General features: G+C 43.6%; 2 protein-coding genes across 2 annotated transcripts in view; both read left to right on the top strand.

The window, feature by feature from the left end:
• The first annotated feature begins 12037 nt into the window (after window positions 1-12037).
• On the top strand, window positions 12038-17999 carry LOC102303347 (unconventional myosin-XV-like). The gene is made up of 4 exons (XM_014335819.2): window positions 12038-12559; window positions 12648-12726; window positions 15185-15322; window positions 15430-17999. Exon 4 carries the CDS (start codon window positions 15480-15482, stop codon window positions 17979-17981), a length of 2502 nt encoding a protein of 833 aa, XP_014191305.2. The 5' UTR covers window positions 12038-12559; window positions 12648-12726; window positions 15185-15322; window positions 15430-15479; the 3' UTR covers window positions 17982-17999.
• Window positions 18000-19239: 1240 nt separating this feature from the next.
• myo15ab (myosin XVAb) overlaps window positions 19240-24941 on the top strand; it is a 48493-nt gene continuing 42791 nt past the window's right edge. The window contains exons 1-9 of the mRNA XM_014335845.2: window positions 19240-21504; window positions 21601-21720; window positions 21829-22146; window positions 22357-22554; window positions 22850-23082; window positions 23399-23804; window positions 24096-24178; window positions 24568-24631; window positions 24764-24873. Coding sequence (XP_014191331.2) covers window positions 19282-21504; window positions 21601-21720; window positions 21829-22146; window positions 22357-22554; window positions 22850-23082; window positions 23399-23804; window positions 24096-24178; window positions 24568-24631; window positions 24764-24873 — 3755 coding nt within the window. The 5' untranslated portion in view covers window positions 19240-19281. The remainder of the gene's footprint in view (window positions 21505-21600; window positions 21721-21828; window positions 22147-22356; window positions 22555-22849; window positions 23083-23398; window positions 23805-24095; window positions 24179-24567; window positions 24632-24763; window positions 24874-24941) is intronic.

Here is a 24941-nt window from a genome sequence, read left to right as displayed (position 1 = left end):
AGTCACACTTGCACACACACACTCTTGCACACAGACACCTACCTCTTTGTAAGGTAATGCTGTAGCACTTTCTTGCACATATGGTGTGGTCGATGTGATCAGTGAAGGCCACATTATTATGGCTCCAGTGGGATCATTTGTCCCCCGTCGGTGTCGTCGGTGTTTTCCACCTACTGTGCAATCTTCTACGATGCTTTGTACTTGGGTACCAGATGGCCACTTTTATTTGTGATACCCTGCATCCATGAGAATGTCATAAACATGCTGTTATGGACTGACATACAGTTAGTGTCGCTATTACTTATTAACTGGCTGCTTCATTAACTTAACCTTGCTATTGGCGGGTTGGACCACCTGCCAGAACTGCAATAATTTTTCATGGCATAGATTCAACAAGTTGCTGGAAACACCCCTCAGAGATTTTGATCCATGTTGATGACATGGTAGCGTCAAATAGGTGCTGCAGATTTGTCGGTGCCACATCCATGATGTGAAACTCCCATTCCACCACATCCCAAAGGTCTTCTGCTCAATCGAGATCTCTTGACTGTGGAGACTTTTGAGCTTTGTGACATGGTGTGGGTGTGTTATCCTGCTGGAAGCAGTCATCAGACGATGGGTAGGCACTCATACTCAGGCAGGTTGTGGAGTTTAAACAATGCTCAGTTAGTACTAAGGGGCTCAAAGTTTGTAAAGTCTGCACCACCATCCACCGCCACCACTAACTGTTGATGCAAGACCGGATGGAACCATGCTTTCATATCGTTTACGCCACCTAACCCTGACGTTGAAATGTCACAGCAGAAATTGAGATTTGTCACAACAGGCAATGTTTTTCCAAGCTTCTGTTGTGCAATTGTTGTGAGTCCATGTGAAATCCTGCTTTTAGGGGACATGAGTAGCATCGTGCTGGGGCCAAACCAGAGTTTAGAACTTGGTTAGGTGCAGAGATTTTTCTCTTAATGTACCATATTTTAAGTGCAGCACCTGGGCTCCAACGACCAGTAGAAAAGGATGGCCTACTAAAGACACCAGGTCTTAGAATTGCAAGAAAAAGCAGAAATAGTAAAAACTGTAAAGCAAATGGCAAATGGCAAATGGCCTGTATTTATATAGCGCTTTACTAGTCCCTAAGGATCCCAAAGCGCTTTACATATCCAGTCATCCACCCATTCACGCACACATTCACACACTGGTGAAGGAATTTATTTTCTAAAGCTTCCCTCTTTTGCAGGAGAAACAGTGTGTAAAGAAATATGGAAGAAGAGAGTTATGTGTTTAAAACAATTAAATACAATAACAACAACAAATACATCTTCACATTTAATCAAAAGCACAAGATGAACGGATGCTTACGCAGGGGCTCTGACCATATTGAGATGCTTGTCTGCGTACCTTGACAGCAACAAGTAGTATGTGAGTTACTCTTGGCTTGTTACAAGCTCAAAGCAGTCTGGCGATTCTCTTCTGACCCTTGACCTCAACACTCACTGGATATTTTCTCTCTTTCAGACCATTCTCTGTGAGCTCTGGCAATGGTTGTGTGGAGAAATCTCAGTAGATTATCAGTTACTGGAATACTCAGACCAGCCTGTCTGGCACCTGTCAGTAATTCAGGTGCACTTAATGAAATGACAGTAACGTCAGTGTCTGGTCACACCAGCAAATCATTAAATGTAACCGACTCCAGCTTGATGTGCCTTTTGAAATTTCATTGCAGCAGTTCGCAGAGCAGTCAGTGGTATAAATCCTATTTTTTTTTGTAGAATTACATACTTTTGATTTATTTCCACAAATATTCAATGTCTCATCATATATTTCTTACTAAAAGTGTTAGCAGGTGCCCCTTCAGCACTTTTTAGAAATCCGTCCTCCTCAGAAGTGCCAGGCTTAAAAGCGGGCACTCCCCCAAACTGGAGAAAACTGGGACAGCTGTGATGTTACTCCGAAAAAATGTTTTGTGTGAGAAACCCCAAACTGTATCCATTACAATGAGATTATGTGGATTTTTTTCCCCCACTTTGGCAAGCTGTTTGGATTGTAAGCACATACACTACTGTGTGTAAAAGAAGAATGGATATCATTTGCTAGAATCAGCATCCTGTCAGTGGATTCCTGCTGGTATACTTCCCTGTTAAACATGCAGATATGTACACACAAACACGGCATATGTACCAATTAGGTAATTAGTTTGGTTGGATTCACGTGACACAGCAATGTATGCGGAGACGTCTGCATATGAGTCATAAGTAAACAAGTGAGTGTGTCATGCCTTAAATGAGGTGAACTTGCTCCAGCTGTTTCTTGACATTATCACCGACTTTCTCCAGCTGCTACTGGAGGCTACGCCATGCATTTACTCTTCCCCACAGAGGGGGGTGCGACAGACAGAGACACAGAAAGCGTAAACAGCTTTGGCAAAATCTCGATGCTAATTAGTCACGTGCCAACTTCAGAGGGTTTGTGTGAGTCTATGTGGAATGGAGAATTTGCTCAAGAAATACCTTTGATGGCTCTCCTCTCCCATGCATCCTGATTACAATTGTTGCTGCCTGTGCTTTTTCTGCAACTGGCAAAAACACTGTGGCGTAGGTGGACTGACCATCATGAGTGGCCAACTGGGACCAGCAGCGAGCTGAGAGAGCCCTGTGCCTTCCCCATGCACAGAGAGGGAGGGAGAGAGAGCACAGCGTGGGATGAGGGGGCTGGGGGGTTGTTGAGGGCATCACTTGATCACTTGTCCGTGGCTCTACTTTTAGGCTCTTGTTTAATTTCTGTAAATAGAAAAAGAGCATGCAACTAATGAACATAAAGATCTGGTGAACTATAAACATTTACAGGCATCCTGTAAAAATCAGAGGGGGAAGGGGTCGTTTGAAAAGGATGCAATGTAAGGATAACTGCCTGCTAACCAGCCACTGTTGTTCTACTGGGTGACTGCTTTTTCTAAGGAGTGGGGGTCCCTAAAGGCAATAGCAGGGGTTAATTTACAAATGGTTGGCAGGTGTGTTAACCTGCATATGCTTTTCTTTCATATTATTGGGTTTCAAATGTATCTTAACAAGTCATTTTGCCTTTTCACATTAGGACATGGTTACTAGTAAAATGAACAATGGTTCTCTCAGTGTGAGAAAGCGTGAATGACACCAGGACCCTGAAATCGAGGCAGCCAAACAGAATTCATCCACAAAGTGCAACTCAGCACACAGAAGGTCAGCCTTCTCTTAAATGTTTGACCTTCACTGTACTCCATGCAGGGCTTGACATGGGCTTTTGGGTTGTTTTTTTGTTTTTGCTTTTAGATTTCAACACTTTAAAAGTATTGAAATCCAGCTGACGGGTTACCTCGCCAGTGTTACCCCTCTGCCTCTTAGCAGATGCACTGATGATATAAACTTGAAAATTCTCTGTGATTTTCATAAAAAGTTGACTTTGACCTCGAGTTCAAAGTCACTGAGATTTGAACTTTTGTGAGATTTTTAGTAGCTGCACATATGGTATCAATTTCAAAATCCTGCATTGCCTCATTCTCGAGTTATTGCATTCAAAAACTTGGGTGTCCCACCTGCCCAACGGCGTGATAACAATACCCCATCAGCCTTGTATGCATGATGGGGTAAAAAAAACAAACTATAAAGCTTATTTTTTCAAAGCTTTTTTACCTGTAACCACAATTTGTGAAATTGCAACTAGTTTGGGAGCCAAGCCTGGTCCAAAATAAGCCAAGTGCATTGTGGAAACTTGAAGCTTTTACTAGAGAAACTCTTCAAAATGTGTCTTTCTGTGATGCAGTCAGACACTATGAATCCAGATCCAGTGGTGGAACTTTTGAAATTAAAACTGTCGCTTCCTTAATGTAGTTTCAGTGATCTTTTATTTTATCCTATTAACTTTTTGTATTTATTTCTGCTGCTACTCACCAACCTGCCAGTTTCTCACATAGCCACTGCTTTTTCCAGTTGATGCCAGTGCACACTGCAAGACTTTTGCACTGATTTTCCACTCCTAAGCAAACCTGATTCTACACCTGCACAGCCAAACCTTATTACTCCAGCTGCACGGTATGTGTATATACCAGCCCAGTAATATTGCAGGTTCAGTCTCATGCTTTCAATATTTACTTACATGTTCCCCCTCTCTCTCTCTGAATTCATCACATCTGCTTACTGAAAGCATTCTCCCCTCTGTTAAATCAATCGGATCTTGCCATGACCTATGAAACTGCTGCCGGGAGCTGTCATTTTAGTGTCAGATCAATCCAGCCCTCATCCGCCAACATTCAGCTCCAGTTTCAGAACCAGCAGCCAACGCTCGCTGGATTGAGCTCATCAGCAGCCCCGCTCCATATCTTCAGATCATTCTTCACCTCTGCTCCACCACCACGGCCCAGACGCCATTCAAAGTGCAAACAGCTTGTCACAAACTAAGCTTGTATAATAACGACGCTTCTAATCAAATAAATGTAATTAGTTTGGAAGCTTTTCTCTCCCTCGGCTCCATTCTGTTTGTAAAAGCTAGTCACTTCTCTGTTTTCTGCAGAATCCTCCCACTACCGGCTCAGTAGACAGTTTGACTTGTCATGTTGTCTGCACAGGTTCAGTTAATACAATTAAAAATGGCTGCACTGTGCATGCTGGCCTCTTTGGGACACTTGATGGAACCAAACTTAATGAAATTAGTTTCACCTGTGCTTTTTCTCGTTTGCCAAGTTAAAATGTGCAGCGTTGAAAAGGTCTTCTGCAGCCTGCTGTCTTCAGAGACAGAGACCATTACCCCAGCTAGTTTTTCTTTGGACTTTTGGCTGACTGCCTGATCCCTCCTGGCCTTGTTTGCCTCTGATGGCCGGCTACCTGTTACTGACCTAAATGCTGTCTTTTTGACAAGTAAAAGCCTATTTTTGTCCCACTACCTGCTGTGTTTGCTTGCAGGTCTCATTTCAAGTCTGCTATAGATACAACCTAATTTTTGAGGCTCCACATTTAATATGTTTTTATGAGCAGAGCACAGAAACCCTGCTGACATTAGTAGGAGTAGCACAGTTAAGTATATGAATGCACTGTATTGATTTTTAGCCACTGCCTCTTAGGATATTTCCACCTTCACTACTTAACCGAACCTGTCGACAAACCTGGACCTCATTACCCCATTAGACCCACGCTATATGTAGCTTCCTAGTAGTTCAACTTTCTTCTCCAAATTGTCTATTGCAGCCTTTTTCTCTGCATCTACCCACCTGCCAGTGTGCCTGCTTGCATTGGTAACTTTGAACCCAGCTAGTTTTTGGACTTTTGGCTGCCTGCCCGAACGCTTCTGGTCCTGTTTGCCTCTGCTGACTGCCTACCTGTTTCTGACCTACATCTTGCCTTATGCCTAGTAAAGCTTCTTTTCTCATACTTACTCCTACCCGCTGATACTGCCTCTGAGTCTGACACCTGTTACAGTGCTAACCTAAATTTCGAGCATCCTAAATGTAGGGGCAGAGAACACGAAAACCATTCCAACAACGGCAAGAGCAATGGAGCACAGTCATAAAAACCAAACACAGTGAAAGGTTTTGTCTGAAGTATTTGTCCCAGCTAGTGAACCACGAGCTAATGAAGGGCACTGGAGGATGAAACTGTATTCTTCTTTTAATGCTCACCTGAATGTTTGATTTCACATTAAATTTCATTACATGTTATGAGTGTTTAAAATGCCAAGTCCATTTTAAAGGCTCTCTTGAAAAAAATGATTATACTGTCTCTTTGTAGACCATGCAGTACTTTAATGTCTTCTCTGTGGGCTGTGGTGTTATTGCCGATCTGTTGAAGATAGCCCTTCTGAATATAAATTTATGGAACCTGCCTGGTCCCGAACATCAGTACACAAAGGGGAAGAGAAAAAAATTTGATAAATCACAGCTGCACATCTTCCACATATTAGGCGTAATATGAATAAATGTCTCAGATTGCAGTACAATTAGTCAAAGCAAGCAGCAAGTCTGCCAAGTCTAAGGCCACAGCTGTCCCTTCTGCTAGGTGTCTCTGCTCCATGTCTAAATAAAAAAGAAAATCAACTATGGGTGGACTACCTACTTTCCTCTACTTAAAAAGATCAGAAATTGTAATTTGGCTTCATATAACAAGCTTACAAGATGCGTCAGCTTTCATATAAATTCCAATTCTGTGCTTCCGAGTGCCAACACAGGTGTTATCTCTGTTCCACAGTACCATCCCAACATGAAAGCCGAATCTCAGAACCGAGTGGCTCCCGATGATCAAATAATCACCTGCTGTGCAGAAAACAACATGATAATTTTATCTCTGTTGCCCCTTTGCTCTCATGTTCTCAATAGTGGAGTAGATCTAAAGCTACACCAAGCGAACTTACAATGTTGTGTTTTCAAAACACCCAGAGGGGAGAGATGCTGAAGCTGAATCATGTTTTAATAGCCCTTTTCAAGAAATACAGCTAAGTGGGTTTGCTGTAATAAATGTTGTGAATGTAGATAAATACCAGAGATTTGTTCTAGTAAATGAAAGCTCATTCCCGGAAGCTGTAGAGGAGACAAATAACGTTACTTTCCATTATCTGTAAGAGATAACCAATCAGTCAGATATCACCCTGTGACGGGAGGTTGCTAATCATTAAAATCAAAGCCAAGATTTCTCATAATAAAGCCTTAATTCATTAGGTCCACTTTCAGTAAATCCTGCTCTTTCCTCATTTATTACACTAAAACGTTCAAATAAAAACTCTAAAATGTTCAACTGTTTTGTTTTGTTCTCAAAATATTCTGAGCCGCAGATTTTTTTTTATTTGTAAAATATTAACTTTTGGTGATAAAAAACCATACAAAAAACAAAATAATAACAATAATCAGAGTACGACATGCAACTGAGAAAATCCACAGATGATGTGGTTACATGGAATCCGTCATGCACAATCATTTATCATGTCCCCATACAGGTATATTGTCACAAACTGATATTATCTGGGGCATGATTGGCTGTTACTTTGAGTTTGTTTTGTTGTACATGTACAAAGACAACAAAGGGCGATAAATATGCTTTAGGGATAATACATGCATTTCTGAGTTTTCTTGATTGCTACTTGGCGTACATGCTATTCTGCGCTGTATCTATGACCTATTAGTCCATTTATAGTGGACATGCTTTTTACTAAACTAACTGATATATTCCCATGGGTCCACACCAGTCATTTGTTTCTTTTGTGATAATTTCATTCCTTGACTTTTTTTTTGTTCATCTTTCACACACGTTTGATTTTTTGTAATTTTTGTAAATCTTTCCCCACACACCACAAATCAAAACTACTGCAGTAACTGTGGAGGAATTAAATAGATTTTTATGTTTTCAGAGGCTTCAGACAGACAAGCAGTTTCATGGCCAGGTGAGAGCTGCTCCATTGTTATTTCATGACAAATTAAGTGGATAAAATATCTGGAATTGATTCCAGCTGTTGAAGTTGCATTTGGTAGTTTTTTGTTTGAAGTCTCAATAAATATGAGGTCCAAACAGATGTTGATGGCACTAAACTTTGGGAATAGCAACATTTAAAATGTGGTACATTCTTAAAGAAAAGGGAATGCAGTTGCCCACTCACCAACACCAACAAAAAAAGATAAATAAAGTGGGTGATCACAGAATTCTTTCCATGGTTAAGAAAAACAACTTCACATCAAATTAAGAGATTTTTCAGGAAGGAGGTGTTTTCCTGTCGCATCAATCAAGAAACATCCTTGTGGGAGGAAATGTAGGAAGTTTACAGCAAGATGCAAACCGCTGGTTACACTCAAAAACAGGAAAGCCACATAATACTTTACCAGAACACATCTGGTAAAACACCAGAATAATGGCAGGAGTAAAGTATGGATCCGAACCATACCACATCAGTGCTCACTGTATTACTGCCAGTGGAACTGGGTCACTGGTGTTTACTGATGATGAGTAAAAACAGCCAGGAGAGTCAATTCCCACCTTAATTCTTTGCACTATTTTCCCTCTCTCTTTGAGAGACCTAACATTGACCCTGAACACCATGTCTGCTCTGTACAAGTCCAACATGAAGTTTACCACTTTAGCCTGCATCACAGTATACCAACTGCAAACTAATTTCCAACCGAGCATGCTATTATTTTCTTATTATTGAGGAAGTATCTTGATGTTGTCACCAGAGGCAATACCAAGCTGCAGCACACAAAAAGATGAACTCATTCAGCAGCAATATGCAATAACCTGCCAATCAGATTTAATGGCTCATTAATTGAAGGTGCTAGAATGCTGTTCCGGCCTGTTCCAGCCCATTTAAACCCCCCTGGTGACTGCTGACAGAAGTAGCAGAAAGAATTCTTAAGTGTGCAGGGTTATACTCTGTGCTCAGCCAAACATTGCAAAACTGACTAGAAAGCTCTTCTTTCAACCTAACTCTTCAGTGAGCAAGTCAGCCACCTCATCTCAACCCAATAAAGCATGTCTTTCAATTACTGAAGACAAAAATGAATACAGAGAGACCCACAAACAAGCGACAGCTGAAGGTGGCTGCTGAAGGCTTGGCAGAGCATTTCAAGGAGGAAGCACAGCATTTAGCGATTTCCACTGGGCCTCTAAAAATGTTGATGATATCTTGAATTAAAGCTTCAATCACATCTTGATTGTCTGATTTAAAATGCGCTATATAAAAATGTACCATTGTTCAAATAGTCATGGACCTAATATTATAACTTATATATAACTTAATGTCCTTCTTTTTTTAAATTTTGTTTTACAGAAAATCATGTTCTCCTTCATAAAAGATTTTCAAGTTTCTCCACAGCAGGTCTTCTTCATTATGTAAGTCAATAAGTAACTGTCATACGTCCTTTCTTAACCTCTCAGATGTTTTAAGACAATTTGTCATCATTAACTAACCTTCGCGTGCATGCACACACACACACACACACACACACACACACACACACACACACACAAACTCACACTTCATTGAAGAAGGCGTTTGATTGGATACATTGCCTGCGAGTCTCCAATCTGGCCTGTGGATGCACAAAAACAGCAGTTTTATGTGAGTGGCAGGAACAAATTCACTGCGGTTTGGAGTTCAACAGCAGGAAAGTGCGTCTCTGAACAGGAAGGGATTCAACATGTGACTCAAGGACACTTTAGCAGAAGCAGCAGGGTTTATTTGAAGCTGATGGACACACAGCAGGGCCCTCGCTACTCCGACAGCCTCGCTGTCCTCCACGATCCAGCCTATCCAGGTGGAGCCTCTGTTAAGTGGATATGAACGTATGAGCCCTGCTGCTTTCCTCTCTTCCCAGCTCTCTGCTCCTCTCCGTCTCAGTCTATAGATTTGTCTCTCCTGCATGCAGACAAACACACACACACACACACACACATACACAGTCCTTCTGTCCCAGTGGGACTTCTCTACACTCACCTTCTGACCTGCTACAGAGACTGCTTGTCTCAGAACAGCTGTTCCAGCTCGAGACTCTGCCGACTCCTTCAGCAGGAAAACTAATGCTGGCGATCCACTCACTGCTCTTCTGCCTGTCTGCCGTTCACCCAGCAAAGCCTGGTAAGCAAGAATGGTCACGACCGCATCCGTTTCAGACTCGAAAGGTAAGTAAGCAAGGGAGGGCTTTTTGTGGGGAGCTTTTGCTTTTCATTAAGAAGCCATGCATTTAGTTTCTTCCTTAAAAAAAAGTTTATCTCTTATATTCTTCTGCACTAATATTTCTCCACTCAAATAACAGTATATCTTTATCTTCTGATACCACTCCTGTAACTTGATGCATGACCTTCGAGTAACTGGGTTTTGCTCTAAATGTTGTTCCGGAAAGGCAGCTCCAGCGTGTGGGGTGACACTGTAACTTTCCTTGACTGATTCACTCCGGAGGTGCCCAGGAACATGTCAAGCATGATTGATATTTACTGTTTTCGGGCCCAGAGCAAGCTGTTGTTGGGGAGCAACAATTTCTCGCAGCAACTTCTGGATGTAACAGCTCCAAAACAGCCAAATAATTCAAGCAAAGTTTTAATCCAAAGAGAAAAAAATAGCACAAATGCTCGAAGCTGTTGCCACCCTGTAGCTCTGTAAAAATCACTAAAGAAGCATGCAAAGAGAAAGAGACAGAGAGAGAGAGTCATACCCTCTGCTATCATTTACCAAATACAGTGGTTCCCAGTGTTTTTCTTTTTTCTTTTTTTCTTCTAAAATGAGGCAACGTCTGCTTGAAATCAATCCTCACAGGTTACAGATCAAATTAACCTTTTTCAAATTAACCAAAATTTGAAATAGATTCCTTCCCATTTGCTCAAATAATTTTTGGAGTCCTGAAATTATCCACCACTTTAAAAATGCAATTTATTTGAGGAAAGCCTTAAGACATTAAAACTACCCATTTTTCTTTTTCTCCTGGCTGCTCCCTTCAGTGGTCAGCACAGTGGATCATCCGTCTCCATTTCATCCTATCCATTCATTCCCATCACCAGCATCCTCCTCTGTCACATCAACCCTCTGCATGTCCTCCTACATTATATTTATGAATCTTCTCAGTGGTCTTCCTACATGTTCAACATCCTTTGTCCAATATAGCCATTTCCAAGCCCACTCAGCCTGGTATCTCCACTTTTTCTCAGAAACACTCAACTTGGGCTGTCCCTCTGATGTACTCACATTCACCCTTTACACTCACCTCCAAATACTCCACCCTGCCTGCACTCTCCTCTTCACTTCTCTTGTGCACCAACTGTTGCTTTGGATGGTTAACCCCAGGTATTTAAACTACGTTCGCTACCTCTGCTCCTTACGCCTTTCCACACATACTTCTCTGCCACTCCTGACTTCCTCATGCAATACCAAAGTTCCACTTTTGGCACACTATCAAATTGTTCCTCTGAGCAAAACATTTTTAACTCTTTTTATATTTTACTGGTTATTTTACATCCATCATTCAGTTCAGTTCAATTTCATTTACATAGTGCCAAATCAACAAAACGGTTGCTTGAAGCGCCTTTATATTGTAAGGTAAAGACCCTACAAAAATGGAGAGAAAATCGAGAAAACCCAGCAATTACACGACCTGCTATGAGCAAGCGCTTTGGCCACAGTGGGAAGGAAAAACTCCCTTTTAACAGGAAGAAAACCAGGCTCAGGGAGAAGCGGGCATCTGCCGTAACAAGTTGGAGGTAATTCAAGACAAAAGACGTGGAAGAGAGCCAGAGATGAATAATAACTAATGATTAAATGCAGCGCATAGTGAGTGAGAAGGTGAGTGAAGAAGAAACAGGGTGCATCATGGGAGGACCCCAGCAGCCAAGACTTATTTCAGCGCAACTAAGGAAGGATTCAGGGTCACCTGATTCAGCCCGTCATCTATGTAACACTAAATATGACATACGTCTACGAAGAGTTTAGTGCACATTAGCTGTTCACACTGAGAGCTCTGAATATGATTTTTAAAAAACGAGCTGAGACAGCCGACTTCGCATTACCTGCGCTACCTGTTGTGTCTGGAAGCAACAACTATGAAAGATATCAACCAAAAACCGAACAAATCCGCTGACTGGCTGAACCCTATAGCATGTAAGTCACTGTTTCCTTAACAGTGCCAAAAATAGCTCCGATGTAGCCAAAGGCTTGTTTGTGTGTGTGTGTGTGTGTGTATTTTTTTTTCCTTAAACACCAGCGAGGTGTTCTTGCTACGCGTCTCGCCACAGTGGGTTTTATATCAAAGCCAAGACCTGTTTTGATACAGCCTGGCCAGCCGGTCATGTGTGGAGGGGGGAGACGACAAGGTCGTCTGGGTTATGGAGTGAATCCAGTGGAGATGCAGCAGTTTGTGGCTCTCTGCAGTTTGTTTGTTGTCAGGCGGGTCCATCTGGCGGGCAGCAGAAGGATTGCTCATGTGGAGACGTTAATGGCACATTTTGTGTGTGTGTGTGTGTGTGTGTGTGTGTGTGTGTGTGTGTGTGTGTGTGTGTGTGTGTGTTGTGTGTTGTGGTGTGTGTGTGTGTGTGTGTGTTGTTGTTGTGGTAACTCTCACCTTCATCTGTTATGCTCCATTTCCCCCTTGAGCCATCTCATGACACACTTTCCCACCGTTGCTGAGTCCGGATGAGAGGAAGTGTTTAATGCAACAATAAAAAAAAAACGCGCACTGTAGCAAAGCTCCGACCAGCAGGCAGGTACACTGCAGAGGAAATGAACTTTTACCCACTTAATGGTGCTCCATCTTTTGAAATAAGCGGGGGAGTTTATTAATTAGGTTCACGTCTTATCCACGTTTTATTAAGAATGAATGTCACGTGCTTTCCTTGTTTATTTTTTACACTGCATACATCAGCGTGCATCGCCGTACATATGACTGCTGTTGCCCATCCGGGGGACCTTATCTCTTCACACCGGAGTGTGTGGAACTCAAGCCCCCGGCCGGCCGCTGAAGAATAGCGGTCGTTAAATATTCATCCTCCGTTCCCGGTGGCACACTTTTCTTCCCTGCAGACCGACCCTTACTGCTTCGAGACCCGCTAGAGCAGCAGCAAAGGCGTAAAGCTGTGTGAGTAATTAAGATTTTTTTTTAATTAAAAAGGGGATTGTTTTTATTTTATTTTGATTTTAGTCTTTCGCTCTATTTTGACCCGTAGGAGGATGGTGAAACGTGAATATGGAGCTCCAGTAACGTGAGGCTGCCCGTTCCCGAGGTCTGGTGTGTGCCAGGGAAAGGTTGGTTATAGGTGCATAAATCCACACCCATTCCCCCTCCCTCCATGCCTCCCACATACAGTGCACATCTATCTGTTTGCCTGCATGCTTTGGCTTTGGTGGGTCTTATTCTCTCCTGCAGTATAATGTTTTTCCTGGAGCTGGATTGCCCGGTGTTTCTCCCAGCCCGTTATTATAAGACTAAACTAAATCATGTAAGGAAATGCAGAATTGTTAGGTAACTGCTGTGTGTTGTGCAAGCTTTTTGCCACAGGCCTGTAAACTTACCTGATATCCGACCAACTCCTGACTACAAGAAGTGCTGCAGGTGTAATGCTGCTCCACTAGATAGCAGCAGATTACTATGTGTGTATGTGTGTGTGCATGTGTGCGTGGATGTATGTGTGCAAAGTGACAAAGATGGTCTACAGCTTCCCCTTGGGACCTGAATGTGTTTGATGAGCCTCATCAAGTCCACCTCTGTCATAACTCTGCTTTTTTTGCCCCTCCCGGGCATTTATCCCAGTTTCTCTATGTTGTCTCTTCTCCGCAAATTCTATCAAAAGATGGAGGACCACCTGCCAGCAGCGATTGCTTTGGGAAAAGGGAGACTGGCTGCAGCTCAGAGCTTTTCACATTTGATAAGGGCTTTTCATTCTCCTTCAAAGGCGGATGTACAGTTTGAAACAAATTGTGGGAAAGCCAGGGGAAGAAAAAAAAACACTCTTTCATCACACTCTCCATCTATTTAATACACACGTGCACCCACTCAAAGGCATCTTTATGAGCAACCCTGTGCACACATGCACTGCTTGTGCCCTTTCCTGGTGTGTAATGATCAGATAGACTTACATCCAGAGACCAAAAGATCAGGATCTGGCAACCCAACACCTATACTCTGTAACAGGACTGATCCAGCAATCCGACCCCTTCCCTCTCGAAGAGGAATAATTTGGTTGATGGCACTAATAATCACAGCCCTGTTACTGATCCTTCACTGGTTCTCTGTGTATGTGTGCGTGTGTGTGTGAGAGTCATTCCTCTGTCATTGATACCTAGAGGGAAGATGTCATATCTCTAGCAAGTGGGTGCTTCTCCTGCCTCTGCTCCTTCTTCTGCTGTTACGTATGTGGAAGTAGGTTGGTGGTGGCTGCATTGCTCATTTTGAGGCTGTTTAAATATAATATTTATTGAAAAGAAGCCTGTGTGAGCAGGACACACACACACATGCACACAGCTGACAGAGTTCAGGAAACAGAGTTAGAGAATATTTAAGGTTAGAGCATAAATGTGTGTCTGGGTGGTCAGGTCAGGGTTGTTATTACATCTTTGTGGGGATGATGACATTTTACTGCCAATCAGGCTTATCTTATGCATCCCATGTCTGTCTATCTCTCTTTATCCTTCTCTGTCTCTCTCTCTCTCTCACTATCTCAACCTTTTGTATTATTTATGCCCCGCCCCCTCAGCCGCCCAGAGATCTCAAGTTTCACCTGTAGAGCCAGATGACAAATTAAGACTCCTTCTACGAGCTGCCAAAAGGAACTCTTTAAACCTACACATATACACATATACACACATACACGCACATTGGTTGTCACACACTCTGAGGAGGGCTTGGTGAACAGAGTGGCGTGTTGAGTGAGAGAATGTGTTGTAGTGAGCAACAGAGGACAGAGTAGGTCAGAGGAAGAAGCTCGGTGTGACCCAAAGACATTTGCCCAGAGTTTTTTGCTGAAGAAGAAACTTGCAAACAGGACGCGTCAGATTTGAAGACTGCAGACACCAGCCAAGAGCGCAGCACTTCCTCTTTTGTGACGTTTTTTTTTGTCAGTGAAGTGGAGGTGACTATGACCGGAAAGGTTTGGATGAATGATTGCGGCTTTAACTTCAAGTCTACAGATGAAGCACTGACTGGACCGTAGAGGGAGTAGAGCTGGAGCTGGTGTAACAGCTCCATATGTTGTTTGTGTGTTTTCAGTGCTTGCATCTGCACGAACGCAAACACCGTAGGGATCAAACTGTGTGGAAATGAGTAAAATCAACACAGTAACAATCTCCTTTCAAAGAGTTTGCAGTGAGGTTTACAGTCAACACCTTGCATACTAATGTAGAATTGCAATTTACAGAAGGCTTTTAGAGCTGACCTTAAAGCCTATAGTACAGCTGGACATTGATAGATGATGGCTCTTTTCACTGAGGTTGTGTATCGCTAAGAGATTTCTGTATGGAAACTGGACATTTCTAGATGATGTCTTCATATTGTAATATAGAGATAGGAGCTCTAATCACTTTGTAAAGGATATGATATTACGACAGTATTCGTGCTAAGACAAGAACACTGACTTATCTTACTAAATGCATTTTACTGCTGTTTCTGAATGTGATAGCAATATTAATGTTAGTCTTATTTGTATGTGTGAGATTGCAGACATTCATCTATCGATCTGTCTATCTATCTATCTATCTACCTGCACAGAAGCCTTCATGGGGACCCGATCTGGGCAGTGTCAAACTGCTTTGGCCAGGTGGACCTGTCCTTACACAGATACAGAACCCGCATATAGCTCTGGCACAAAGTCAAACAGGCACATATAAGGCAAGGAGTCTTTTAAAGGTCAGACTTTTTGGAACACAACATGCCTTTTATTGAACTTGATACATTCTCACAGTGGTGCCTTCCAAACTCTACACATGTGATGTCTTTCTATTTTTCTTTTGAAGGTCAGCTCCATTGCATCTCGTAGAGAGGGCATGGTGTGCCCTTAGCCAAAATGCCTGGCAAGAAAGACCCCAAAAAGGACGCAAAGAAGGGTGGAAAACCTGAACCAGAGAAAAAGAAGGAGGAGGAAAAGAAAGGCAAGGATGACAAAAAGGGAGGGAAGGACGACAAGAAAGCCAGCAAGGATGATAAGAAAGGTGGAAAGGATGATAAAAAGGGTGGTAAGAAGGGAAAAGAGGAACCGCCCAAGGGGAAAGATGATGGAAAGAAAGGAAAAGACAAAGGGAAAGGCAAGAAAGTGGAATCTGAGGAGGAAGAGGAGGAGCTCCTGAGCGATGAAGAGGATGAAGAGTTCAGTGATGAAGAGGATGAGGAAGACTCAGAGGATGATAGGAGAGGGAAGGGGCGAGGAGGCAGGGGAGCTAAAGGAAAGAAAGTGGGGAAGTCTAGACGGGGTGAAGACTCAGAGGAGGATGATGATGAGGATGAAGATGACGAGGAAGACGAGGATGATGAGGATTATGGGAAATCCAAAAAAAAATCCAAGGACGATCGCCACCATAAAGGAGGGAAATCCGATGCTGACGCAAAGAAGAAAAAGGGCAAAAAGAAAGAGGAAACGCCACAGATTCCAGTGAAAGAAATCCCGAGGAAAGGTCTGAAGAACATGTCCAGGATGTTCATGAAGTTTTCAGGCTTCAAGCGACGCAGGAACAGCAGGAAGAAGCTTAAAAGTACTTCACGTTTATTCCTGGGTTTGGGGAAGAGAAAGACGCGAATTGCTAAGAAGAAACGTCGCAAGTCCATGCTGAAGAACACCTCTCGTTTCATGATGAGATTCAAGGCCAGCAAAAAGAGGAAAAAGGAGAAAGAGGCCAAAGAGAAGGCAAATGGTGGAAAGAAGCCAACCTATATGCTGCTTCGCCTGGGAGGGAACAACTCCAATGAGAAGAAAGGGGGCTTCTTCAAAGGCTTATTTGGAAAAAAGGACGGTGATGGGGCTGTTGACGACTTCAAGAACAGAAGTCTACTGTTGGGGAAGGTTGCAGCGGCAACTAACTGGCTGACGAAACGCTTCCTGTCCACCAAAATGCGGGAAAATTCAGGACAGCATGGCTGGCAAGGGCATAGAGCTCACAGTCGGCAAGCCAGCTCCCGACGTTATCTCCAGGGTTACCAAAACAATGGTTATGAGCATGATGAAGATGTGTACGGATACCAGAAAGTATATGAAGGGTATGATGACGGTTATGGAAATGAGGCAGCATATGGAAATGATGGTCATTATGGTTACTATGACAATGACAATGGAGCAGGGGGAGCAGGATATCAAGACCTTGGTTACTATGAGGATGAAGGATTCAATGATCCAAATGCAGAATATTATCCTGGTGTTCTTTATGATGAGAGCACGGGGGAATATTATAACCCTTATTCCTCTGCTGATTACTATGCTTACGAGCAGCAGCAGGCAATGTATGGTGATGAGGGTCTGGACTACTATGCAGTAATGGGTGATGACCATATGTATGGAGGAGAGGTGGATGGGTTCCTTGACCCTCAGACTCAGGGCTATTATGATGAAAATAATCAGGGAGTTTACTATGGTGGCGAACAAGTGGGCTATTATGACATTGGACAGGCAGGTTATTATGAGAACCCTTATGTATCATCTATGGGAATGCAAGGTGGATTTGCGCAGGACTATCAACTTAGCTATACTGATGTTGGCATGCCATACCAAGACTTCAGCTCCCAGCAGGCAATTGGATTCCCTCCAGGAGGCCAACAGGTGTTTGGGTTTGGAGACCAAGTTGTAGGTCAAGGACAGTACCTTTATGGAAACCAGAATGTTGGCCAGATGGATCAGTATGGAGATGATAGCAGTTTAGTTCAAGGGGGGGAGATGACGTTTAGAGTTCCCAGACCTCAAGTGCGCCTTTTCGGGAAAGAACGTCTAGATGTTACCTTGCCTCCTCCACCAACTTTGCCGCCTGATCCAGAATTTGAAGACATGTCAGAAATCCAGTACGAAGACCAGATTCCTCTCGTGCCAGGTCAGCCTGGTGGCATGATGTCATTACAGCAACAGATGGCAATGTCACCACAACAACAAATAATGATGTCTTCCCAGCAAAATCTGTTGCCCCCTCAAGAACCAATAATGATGTCCCCTCAAATGATATCACCTCAGCAGCAAGTCATGTCACCGCAGCAGCAGATGATGTTACAACAAGACCAGAGTATGTCCCCCCAAATGATGTCATCGCCAATTATGTCACCACAGCAACAAATGATGTTAACGCAGCAGCAGCCGATGTTGCCACAACAACAGATGATGTCCCAGCAAATGATGTTGCCACAGCAGCAGACGATGCCCCAGCAAATGATGTTGCCACAGCAGCAGATGTCACAAGAGATGATGTTCCCACAACAGCAAATGATGTCACAGCAAATCATATCACCACAAGAGCAAATGATGCCACAGCAAATGATGCTGCCACAACAACAGATGATTTCACCACAGGTAATTCAAGCTGTGCAGTGTCATTGAACCTGACAATGTTCTTAAAGCTAGAGAGTCACAGGAGGGTGACTTTGCTGACTTTCAGTGTGATTCATATTGCACTGTAAATATAAAAAAGAAAAAAATAGGACATTCGAAAGAGTACACATGCACTGCCCTTTCAAGTTACACAGTTCTCTTGTTTTAATTAATCCCACCACACGGAGAAATGTGACAGTAACATATTCAATAAATAAAGAAAATATTGCTCAACATTGTTCAATTCAGTTTTTCTATATAGTGCCTAATCACGATAACAATTGCCTCAAGGTGGTTTATATTGCAAGGTAAAGACCCTACAATTGTATAGGGAACAATCAGACCACCACGACAGCGGTAAGGAAAAACTCACTTTTAACAGGAAGATACCGACAGAAGCAGGTTCAGGGAGGGACGGCCATTGGTTGGGGGCGAGGGGAGGGAGACAAAATAAAAACACACTGTGCAGAGAGCCAGAGATTAGTAATAACTAAGAGAGTGAATAGCGCTGAGTGAAGAAGAAACATTCATCATCGGAAGCCTCCAGAAGCCTAAGCATTGTACAATTTAACTAAGGGAGGGTTTGGGGTCGTATGATCCAGTCTGATCCAATCTTAAAAGTAGAGCAGGTGTCTGTCTCCCAAGTTCAAACTGGGAGCTGGTTCCATAAAAGAGTGGCTTGAAAGTGTCTGCCTCCCATTCTACTTTTAAATACTCTGGGAGCCACAAGTAAACCAACAGTATGAGAGAGAAGTTGGGGTAATATGGTAAATTTAATTCTAGATTTAATATGGAGCCAATAAAGTGAAGCCAGTATGGGAAAAATATGCTCTCTCTTTCCCTCCAGTCCCTGTCAGTACTCTTACCAACTGAAGGCTTTTCTTTTGGGGGGGGGGGTGTTAGGACAGCCTGATAATAATGAATTACAATAGTCCAGTTTAGAAGTAATAAATGCATGAACTACTTTTTCAGCATCCTGAGATGGGATGTTTCTATTTTTAGATTCTCAGTACTAAGTACGATTAGTGATAGCAGCATTAAACCATTTCATTTCATTTGAACTGGAAATAGCGATAGATAATCAATAAGCCAATGTTAGATAGGTGTAGCTGCTTTTTTTTTGCTTATGACCAACAATGTGATAAATAGTTCTTTGAAATAATTAGTGTAACATTTTCTTGATGAAAAATAATATTCCAGGCAAAATCAGCTTGCAAATCTGATAACTGCTTTTCACAGCCTGTAAATTACTGGGCTAAAGTCCATGTTTCCATTTTGAACATAAAGCTTTGTGCTCTTTCAGCAGCAGATGATGACTGACCCAATGATGATGCCACAGCAGCAGGGTTATGGCCCACCATCCATCCCTACTCCAACTGCAATGATCATTAAGCAAGCAAACATGTCCCCTCTTCCGGGACGCCGTATTCAACCCTCTCCGACACCATCCCGCCGTTCTGTCATTATGCCCTCCCCACAAATGCAACGTCATCCTCCTGCTATGGCTTCCCCAGTACCCTCTCCTATGTTTGCACAAAGACGCAGTCCCTCTCCACAGCCATCCATGAGGAGTGGTTTAATTAATGCCCAAAGACCGCCCTCTATTATGTCTAGGCAACTCTCACCTCCTTCCTCGCCTACGGCCTCCCCGCTTGCTCGTCGTAGAATGCAACCTCAGAGATCACCCTCTCCCCTGGCTCGAGGTCCTTCAGCCCCCCACTCTCCCCGTGCCTCAATGATCCGGCATAGTCCCCCACCGTCAACAAGACCATCAATGAGGCGACGATCTCCACCTTCTTCACCTCGTGCTTCCATGAGAAGGCGAAGTCCTCCACCAGCACCAAGTCCTGCCCGCAGCCCATTTGAAGCTAGAAAGATTCATAGGTCACCATCTCCCACCCTCTCTCCTGCTCATGTATCTCCCCCCCTCTCTCCACAGCTCAGCAGAAGACCATCTCCTTCCCCATCTCATCGTAGCTTATCTCCTGCTGGGCCCCGGCCTCACCTATCATCCCCTACTCTTTCTCGCCGCTCAACTCGACTGCTTAGGGATCCAACACCAGTGGCCCGGCCTAGGATGGGTGGAAATGTTCCTTTAGGTACTGTCAGACCCTCCCCTATGGGTCTCCGAGGACGTCCAGTGCCCCCACCAACCCAGAATGTGCGTCCTTTTCGTGCCTCCTCTATAAGAAGCAATAGGTCTTCTGTTCTCACAGTGGACTCCTCGCTTCACTCCTCTCCTTTCCACTCCCCTCACATGGTCCACCGTGCTCCCTTGAGGAGAAGAGAATCTGGAAGATTACCTCCTCGTCCCATTGCTCGAGGACGTCCACTCGTGGCCCAGCGGTCAGTAAGAAGTATGCCACCCCCTTCCCCACAGTTGTCCATTAAACACATACCGCACTCCGCGTCCCCGCACCTCTCTCCTCGAGTCTCCCGTCAGCCCTCCCCCCTCCTGCCCCCACGTGCTGTCCACTCGCCTACTTACACACCAGAAATGATGCCCTATGCTGATCCTTACACTCAACAGTCACATCAATTTGTAGCTCCATCTTCTCCCATGCTTTCTGGTGCTTTGCAGAACCAGTCTCTCCGACAAGCCTCCTTCTCATCCCCCCTTGGACCTCAGGTAGCCCAAATGGTAGTGATGGAGGATATGGTTCCTGAAGTAGACCCTTATGTTCCCTTGTCCCCTACTTTGTCTGGTGCAATGCAAAACCAGGCTATTCGTGATGCCTCCTATGTCCCCTCACTCCAGAGACCAGTGTCACCTTATGGTCAGCCTATGGCACCCTCATCTCCTATGCTGTCTGGGGCTCTGCAAAATCAAGCTCTACGAGATGCATCTTATGTTTCCCCTTTACAAAGGCCAGTGTCACCTCTTGAACCTTCTCTGTCCCCTTCTTCTCCATTACTATCTGGAGCTCTGCAAAACCAGGCAGTGAGAGAAGCGTCCTATGTATCTCCTATTTATAGACCTCAATCCCCTTATCCCCCATCTGTACCTCCATCTCCAGTGCTCCCTGAAGCCATGAGACATGGACAGGCACTAAGAGGCGTAGCTTCCTATCAGACACAGTTCAGTTTGCCATATGGACCAACTGTTGTTACACCATATGATTATATCTCTGAGCCTGCCCCTGCGCCGCTGCTCCATGATGCACTGCAAAACCGATCTGGTTTGCAGAGTGTCTCAACTATGAGATCCCCTATGATGCAGCGTCGTAACCCTTATGCACCAGCTGGGCCTCAGCTCCACAGTGCTCTTCAGCAGAACCCAAACCTTCGTCAAGCTTCTTATCACACTCCTGTGCAACTCAGACGATCTCCATATGGACCCAAACCACCCTCTTCCCCAGCATTAGGAAGTGCCCTGCAAAACCCACAGTTGATGCAAGCGTCTTACCGTCTGCCAGATGGAACTTTGGTTTCGCCATATGCAGATCCACGTTCCTCCCCATTGCTTGGCCATGCCCTGCAAAATCAGCAAGTTCGTGGAGCTTCGTATGTTTTGCCCGATGGATCGATCAGGGTACGTAAATGGAATATGTCAGTTATGTAGGCTACAACAACAGCTGCCTCATTACATTATACTCTTCTAATTCACACTCTGCCTCTACCCACATAGGACCCTCGTATGCCTCAGAAGCCAATGTCTCCTAACCTCTCGAGAGCTCTTCAGAATCAGAACCTTAAGACTGCTTCATATACTCTTCCGGATGGGACCATTATCGATCCTAGACAGCAAGTAATCCATGTCTTATGTTCCTTTCTTAACTCATTCTTTTCATCATCTGTTTGTTCAAAATAGGGAATCTTTTAATACATTTTTCTCTATTTGTTTTTGCTCATTCAGCAACCCATTTCCCCAAACTTGGCTAAGGCCCTAAGCAACCCAGTTTTGCGTGAGGCCTCCTACTCTCTCCCCGATGGGACCATTGTGATTGACCCCAAGAAACAAAAGTCCCCCAATCTCACAGCAGCACTTCAGAACCCTTACCTCAAAAGTGCATCCTACACCTTGCCAGATGGCACCATCATCATTGATCCACGCAAACCTGTCTCTCCAAACCTTTCCGGTGCCCTCCAAAACAGCGCCTTGCGGAGTGCCTCATTCAAATTACCAGAAGGGGTTCAAGACCCCAATATACCCATATCACCAAACTTGACCAAGGTTAGTTATTGATATGTTATGTGCTATGAATTTCTTTTTCAACTCACCCTCTCTTCCCCACATAGCAGGACTTGTGTAAAAGTTAACAAGTATAAGTATCATGTCTTCAAAAGTTCTCGTGGCTCCAGTTTGTCTAATAATCACTGTTGACCTGAGGTGCCTCTTTAATTCACTGATGACTAAATCATTTGTCTCTGTTTTAAAACTTAGGCTCTCCAAAACCCAGCCTTGAAAGGAGCTTCATACACGCTCCCAGATGGAACTATTATCGTTGACCCAAGAAAACCAAAGAGCCCCAACCTGGCAGCTGCCTTGCAGAATCCTTATTTAAAGGGTGTGTCCTACACCCTGCCCGATGGAACCATCATCATTGACCCACGGAAGCCAGTTGGCCCTGATCTCTCTAAAGTGCATACCTGTTAAAAATAGTATATCATTTAGCTTTGTTACAGTAATCTATTACTATTTATCACTATTTACTATTACTATTTATACTATTCAATAAAGTATAAAGTAAACATTATTTGTATTGCTTTTATTTATGTTTTTATTGCTGTTTTAGTTGCATTTTTTTTGCTTCTAAAGTTAAGCATAACATTCTAGCTATTACAGACTATTGAAATGAAGTGTAATATTGGGGACATTTTAGTGACCTAAACTGCACTCTTGAGTAACTTCTCTGCTTTTCCTCTGCCTCCTTCAGGCTCTCACGAATGCAAACCTTCGAAGTGCATCATATCGTCTTCCTGATGGGACCCTGGTAATCCCTGGTCAGCCTCCAAACCTTTCATCTGCTCTGAGGCAAAACCGGGCTCTTCGTTCTACAGGTCTCTATCATCTGTCAGAAAACTCTGTGCTGACAGGCGTGCCCAAACCTACACCTCCCAACCTATACACTGCACTGCAGAAGGAAGATATGCGTGGCGCCAGTTACAGGTAGGAAACTATTCTGTTACTGGAAACTATCACAAGTGACCTGATTAGGTTTTTCCAGGTAAAGGACCTGTTAGGAAATCAATCTGCAAGCTGGGGATTCATTTAAACTAACTAACAGACAAACCCAAATCATCTCCAGTTGACTTTATACAATCTGCATATGTTGATGGTTCTTTCATACTTCGATTCTGACCATTTTGCAGCATTTAGTCTTGTATACTCCACATACTAGAGAGTAAGCCCACTTAATGTTCGTGTTCACATTTTGCCAGTGTTCCACAGTTACATGCTATTCATCAATTTTCTTGTCCATTAGGCTTCCAGATAAATCACTTCTCACACGGCGGTTCCACAATCCAAGCCTGTCTGATGCCATTCAAAACCAGCAGCTTCGTTATGCTTCATACGCGGTGCCAACAGGACTGCAGGGTGAGGACAATCGCTATGCTGTGATTCCTCCATATGGGCCACGCTCAGGCCACTGGGCCAGAAATGCCCAAGGAGGAGGGGATGGAGGTGAGGACGTTTGGGCAGCTGAGAGGGTTTTACCACATGGCACTGTGCAGAATTTATCTAAGTGGTCGATGTACAAAGAAGATGGGGTGTTAGAAGGATATTCACCCGCACCTCGATTTGTGGATGGAAAGGCTCAGGACCCAGACTGGGCTCCGGAGAGAGAGAGAGCCAGGCTGAAAGTACCAGGTCAAAGCTGGTATGACAAGGTACCTGAATGCAAGATCAACCCATTTTTAGGAGGATTTAAGTTTCTATAATTTTTTACAATTGGTGGAGAATAGATTGGCATAGGAACAAGCGTAATGTACAGATTATTCAAGCAATAACTGAGAAGCTTTAAAGCTAAATGGCCCTAGCAGCATTTCCTCATAGAGTTCACAAACATCTGAATTTCTGCATGTTTTGCATCAGCTATGCATTGAGCCGTGACTGTACACCCCAGGCTTTGTTATTTGTGAGTCCTTGACTAATTATGTACATTTCATGTGTGTGTCCAGATCTATTCTATCCTAAGCATGCCCACAACAAGCCACAGGGTTAAACGCTGGGCGGAGGGAATGGAGGACTTGACACAGCTCCCGTAAGCACAAACCATTATTAGCAGCCTCATTTCTTATTTACTTATATCACACTCTTACAAGCAGTTTATTCCCTGAGCACAGTGTAACACAGTTTATTCTATGGCTTGTTTGTTCCCAGTGTCCCTGTAAGCTCTGAAAAGCTTTGAAACACTATAATTATGTAAATTATATGTTAAGTATGTGAGTGTTATTAAAAACACATCCAGAGCAAAAACCCCACATTAGATATTTGTTTTGTTTTTAACTACAAGTCTTCGGAAATCAGAGAGCTCTTGAGTGTCTTTGAAAACGAATTAATGCTGGATGTCAAAGTGAGAGTGGGAGTGCTGCTTCAGCAGGACAATATGTGCTCAGGACATGAATTTTAATTTTCTGTGTTTAATTTCAGTGAGCTGAATGAGACCACTGTTCTGATGAACCTGAAGAAACGCTACGACCAGGATCTTGTCTATGTATGCTAAATCACTCATTTGCAGATTAAATAACGTAATATCATAAAATGTCACGGACACTGCCAGCTGCCTCAGTTCGTTTACCCTCCCTTTTGTCCTTTTGTCCTTCTGTCATCTCTGTCTTCCACTCAGACCTACATAGGCAGCATCCTTGTGTCTGTGAATCCATACAAGTTGCTCAACATTTACGGGACAGACATGGTGCTCCTTTATGAAGGTCATGGACTGAGTGATAACCCCCCGTAAGATCTGTGTTTGTGTGTGTGTGTGTGTGTGTGTGTGTGTGTGTGTGTGTGTGTGTGTGTGTGTG

Source organism: Haplochromis burtoni, unplaced genomic scaffold, assembly GCF_018398535.1.
Source record: "Haplochromis burtoni strain Fernald_Lab_line unplaced genomic scaffold, NCSU_Asbu1 Contig_122, whole genome shotgun sequence".
Taxonomy (NCBI): domain Eukaryota; kingdom Metazoa; phylum Chordata; class Actinopteri; order Cichliformes; family Cichlidae; genus Haplochromis; species Haplochromis burtoni.
This window is presented reverse-complemented; position numbering and strand designations above follow the sequence as displayed.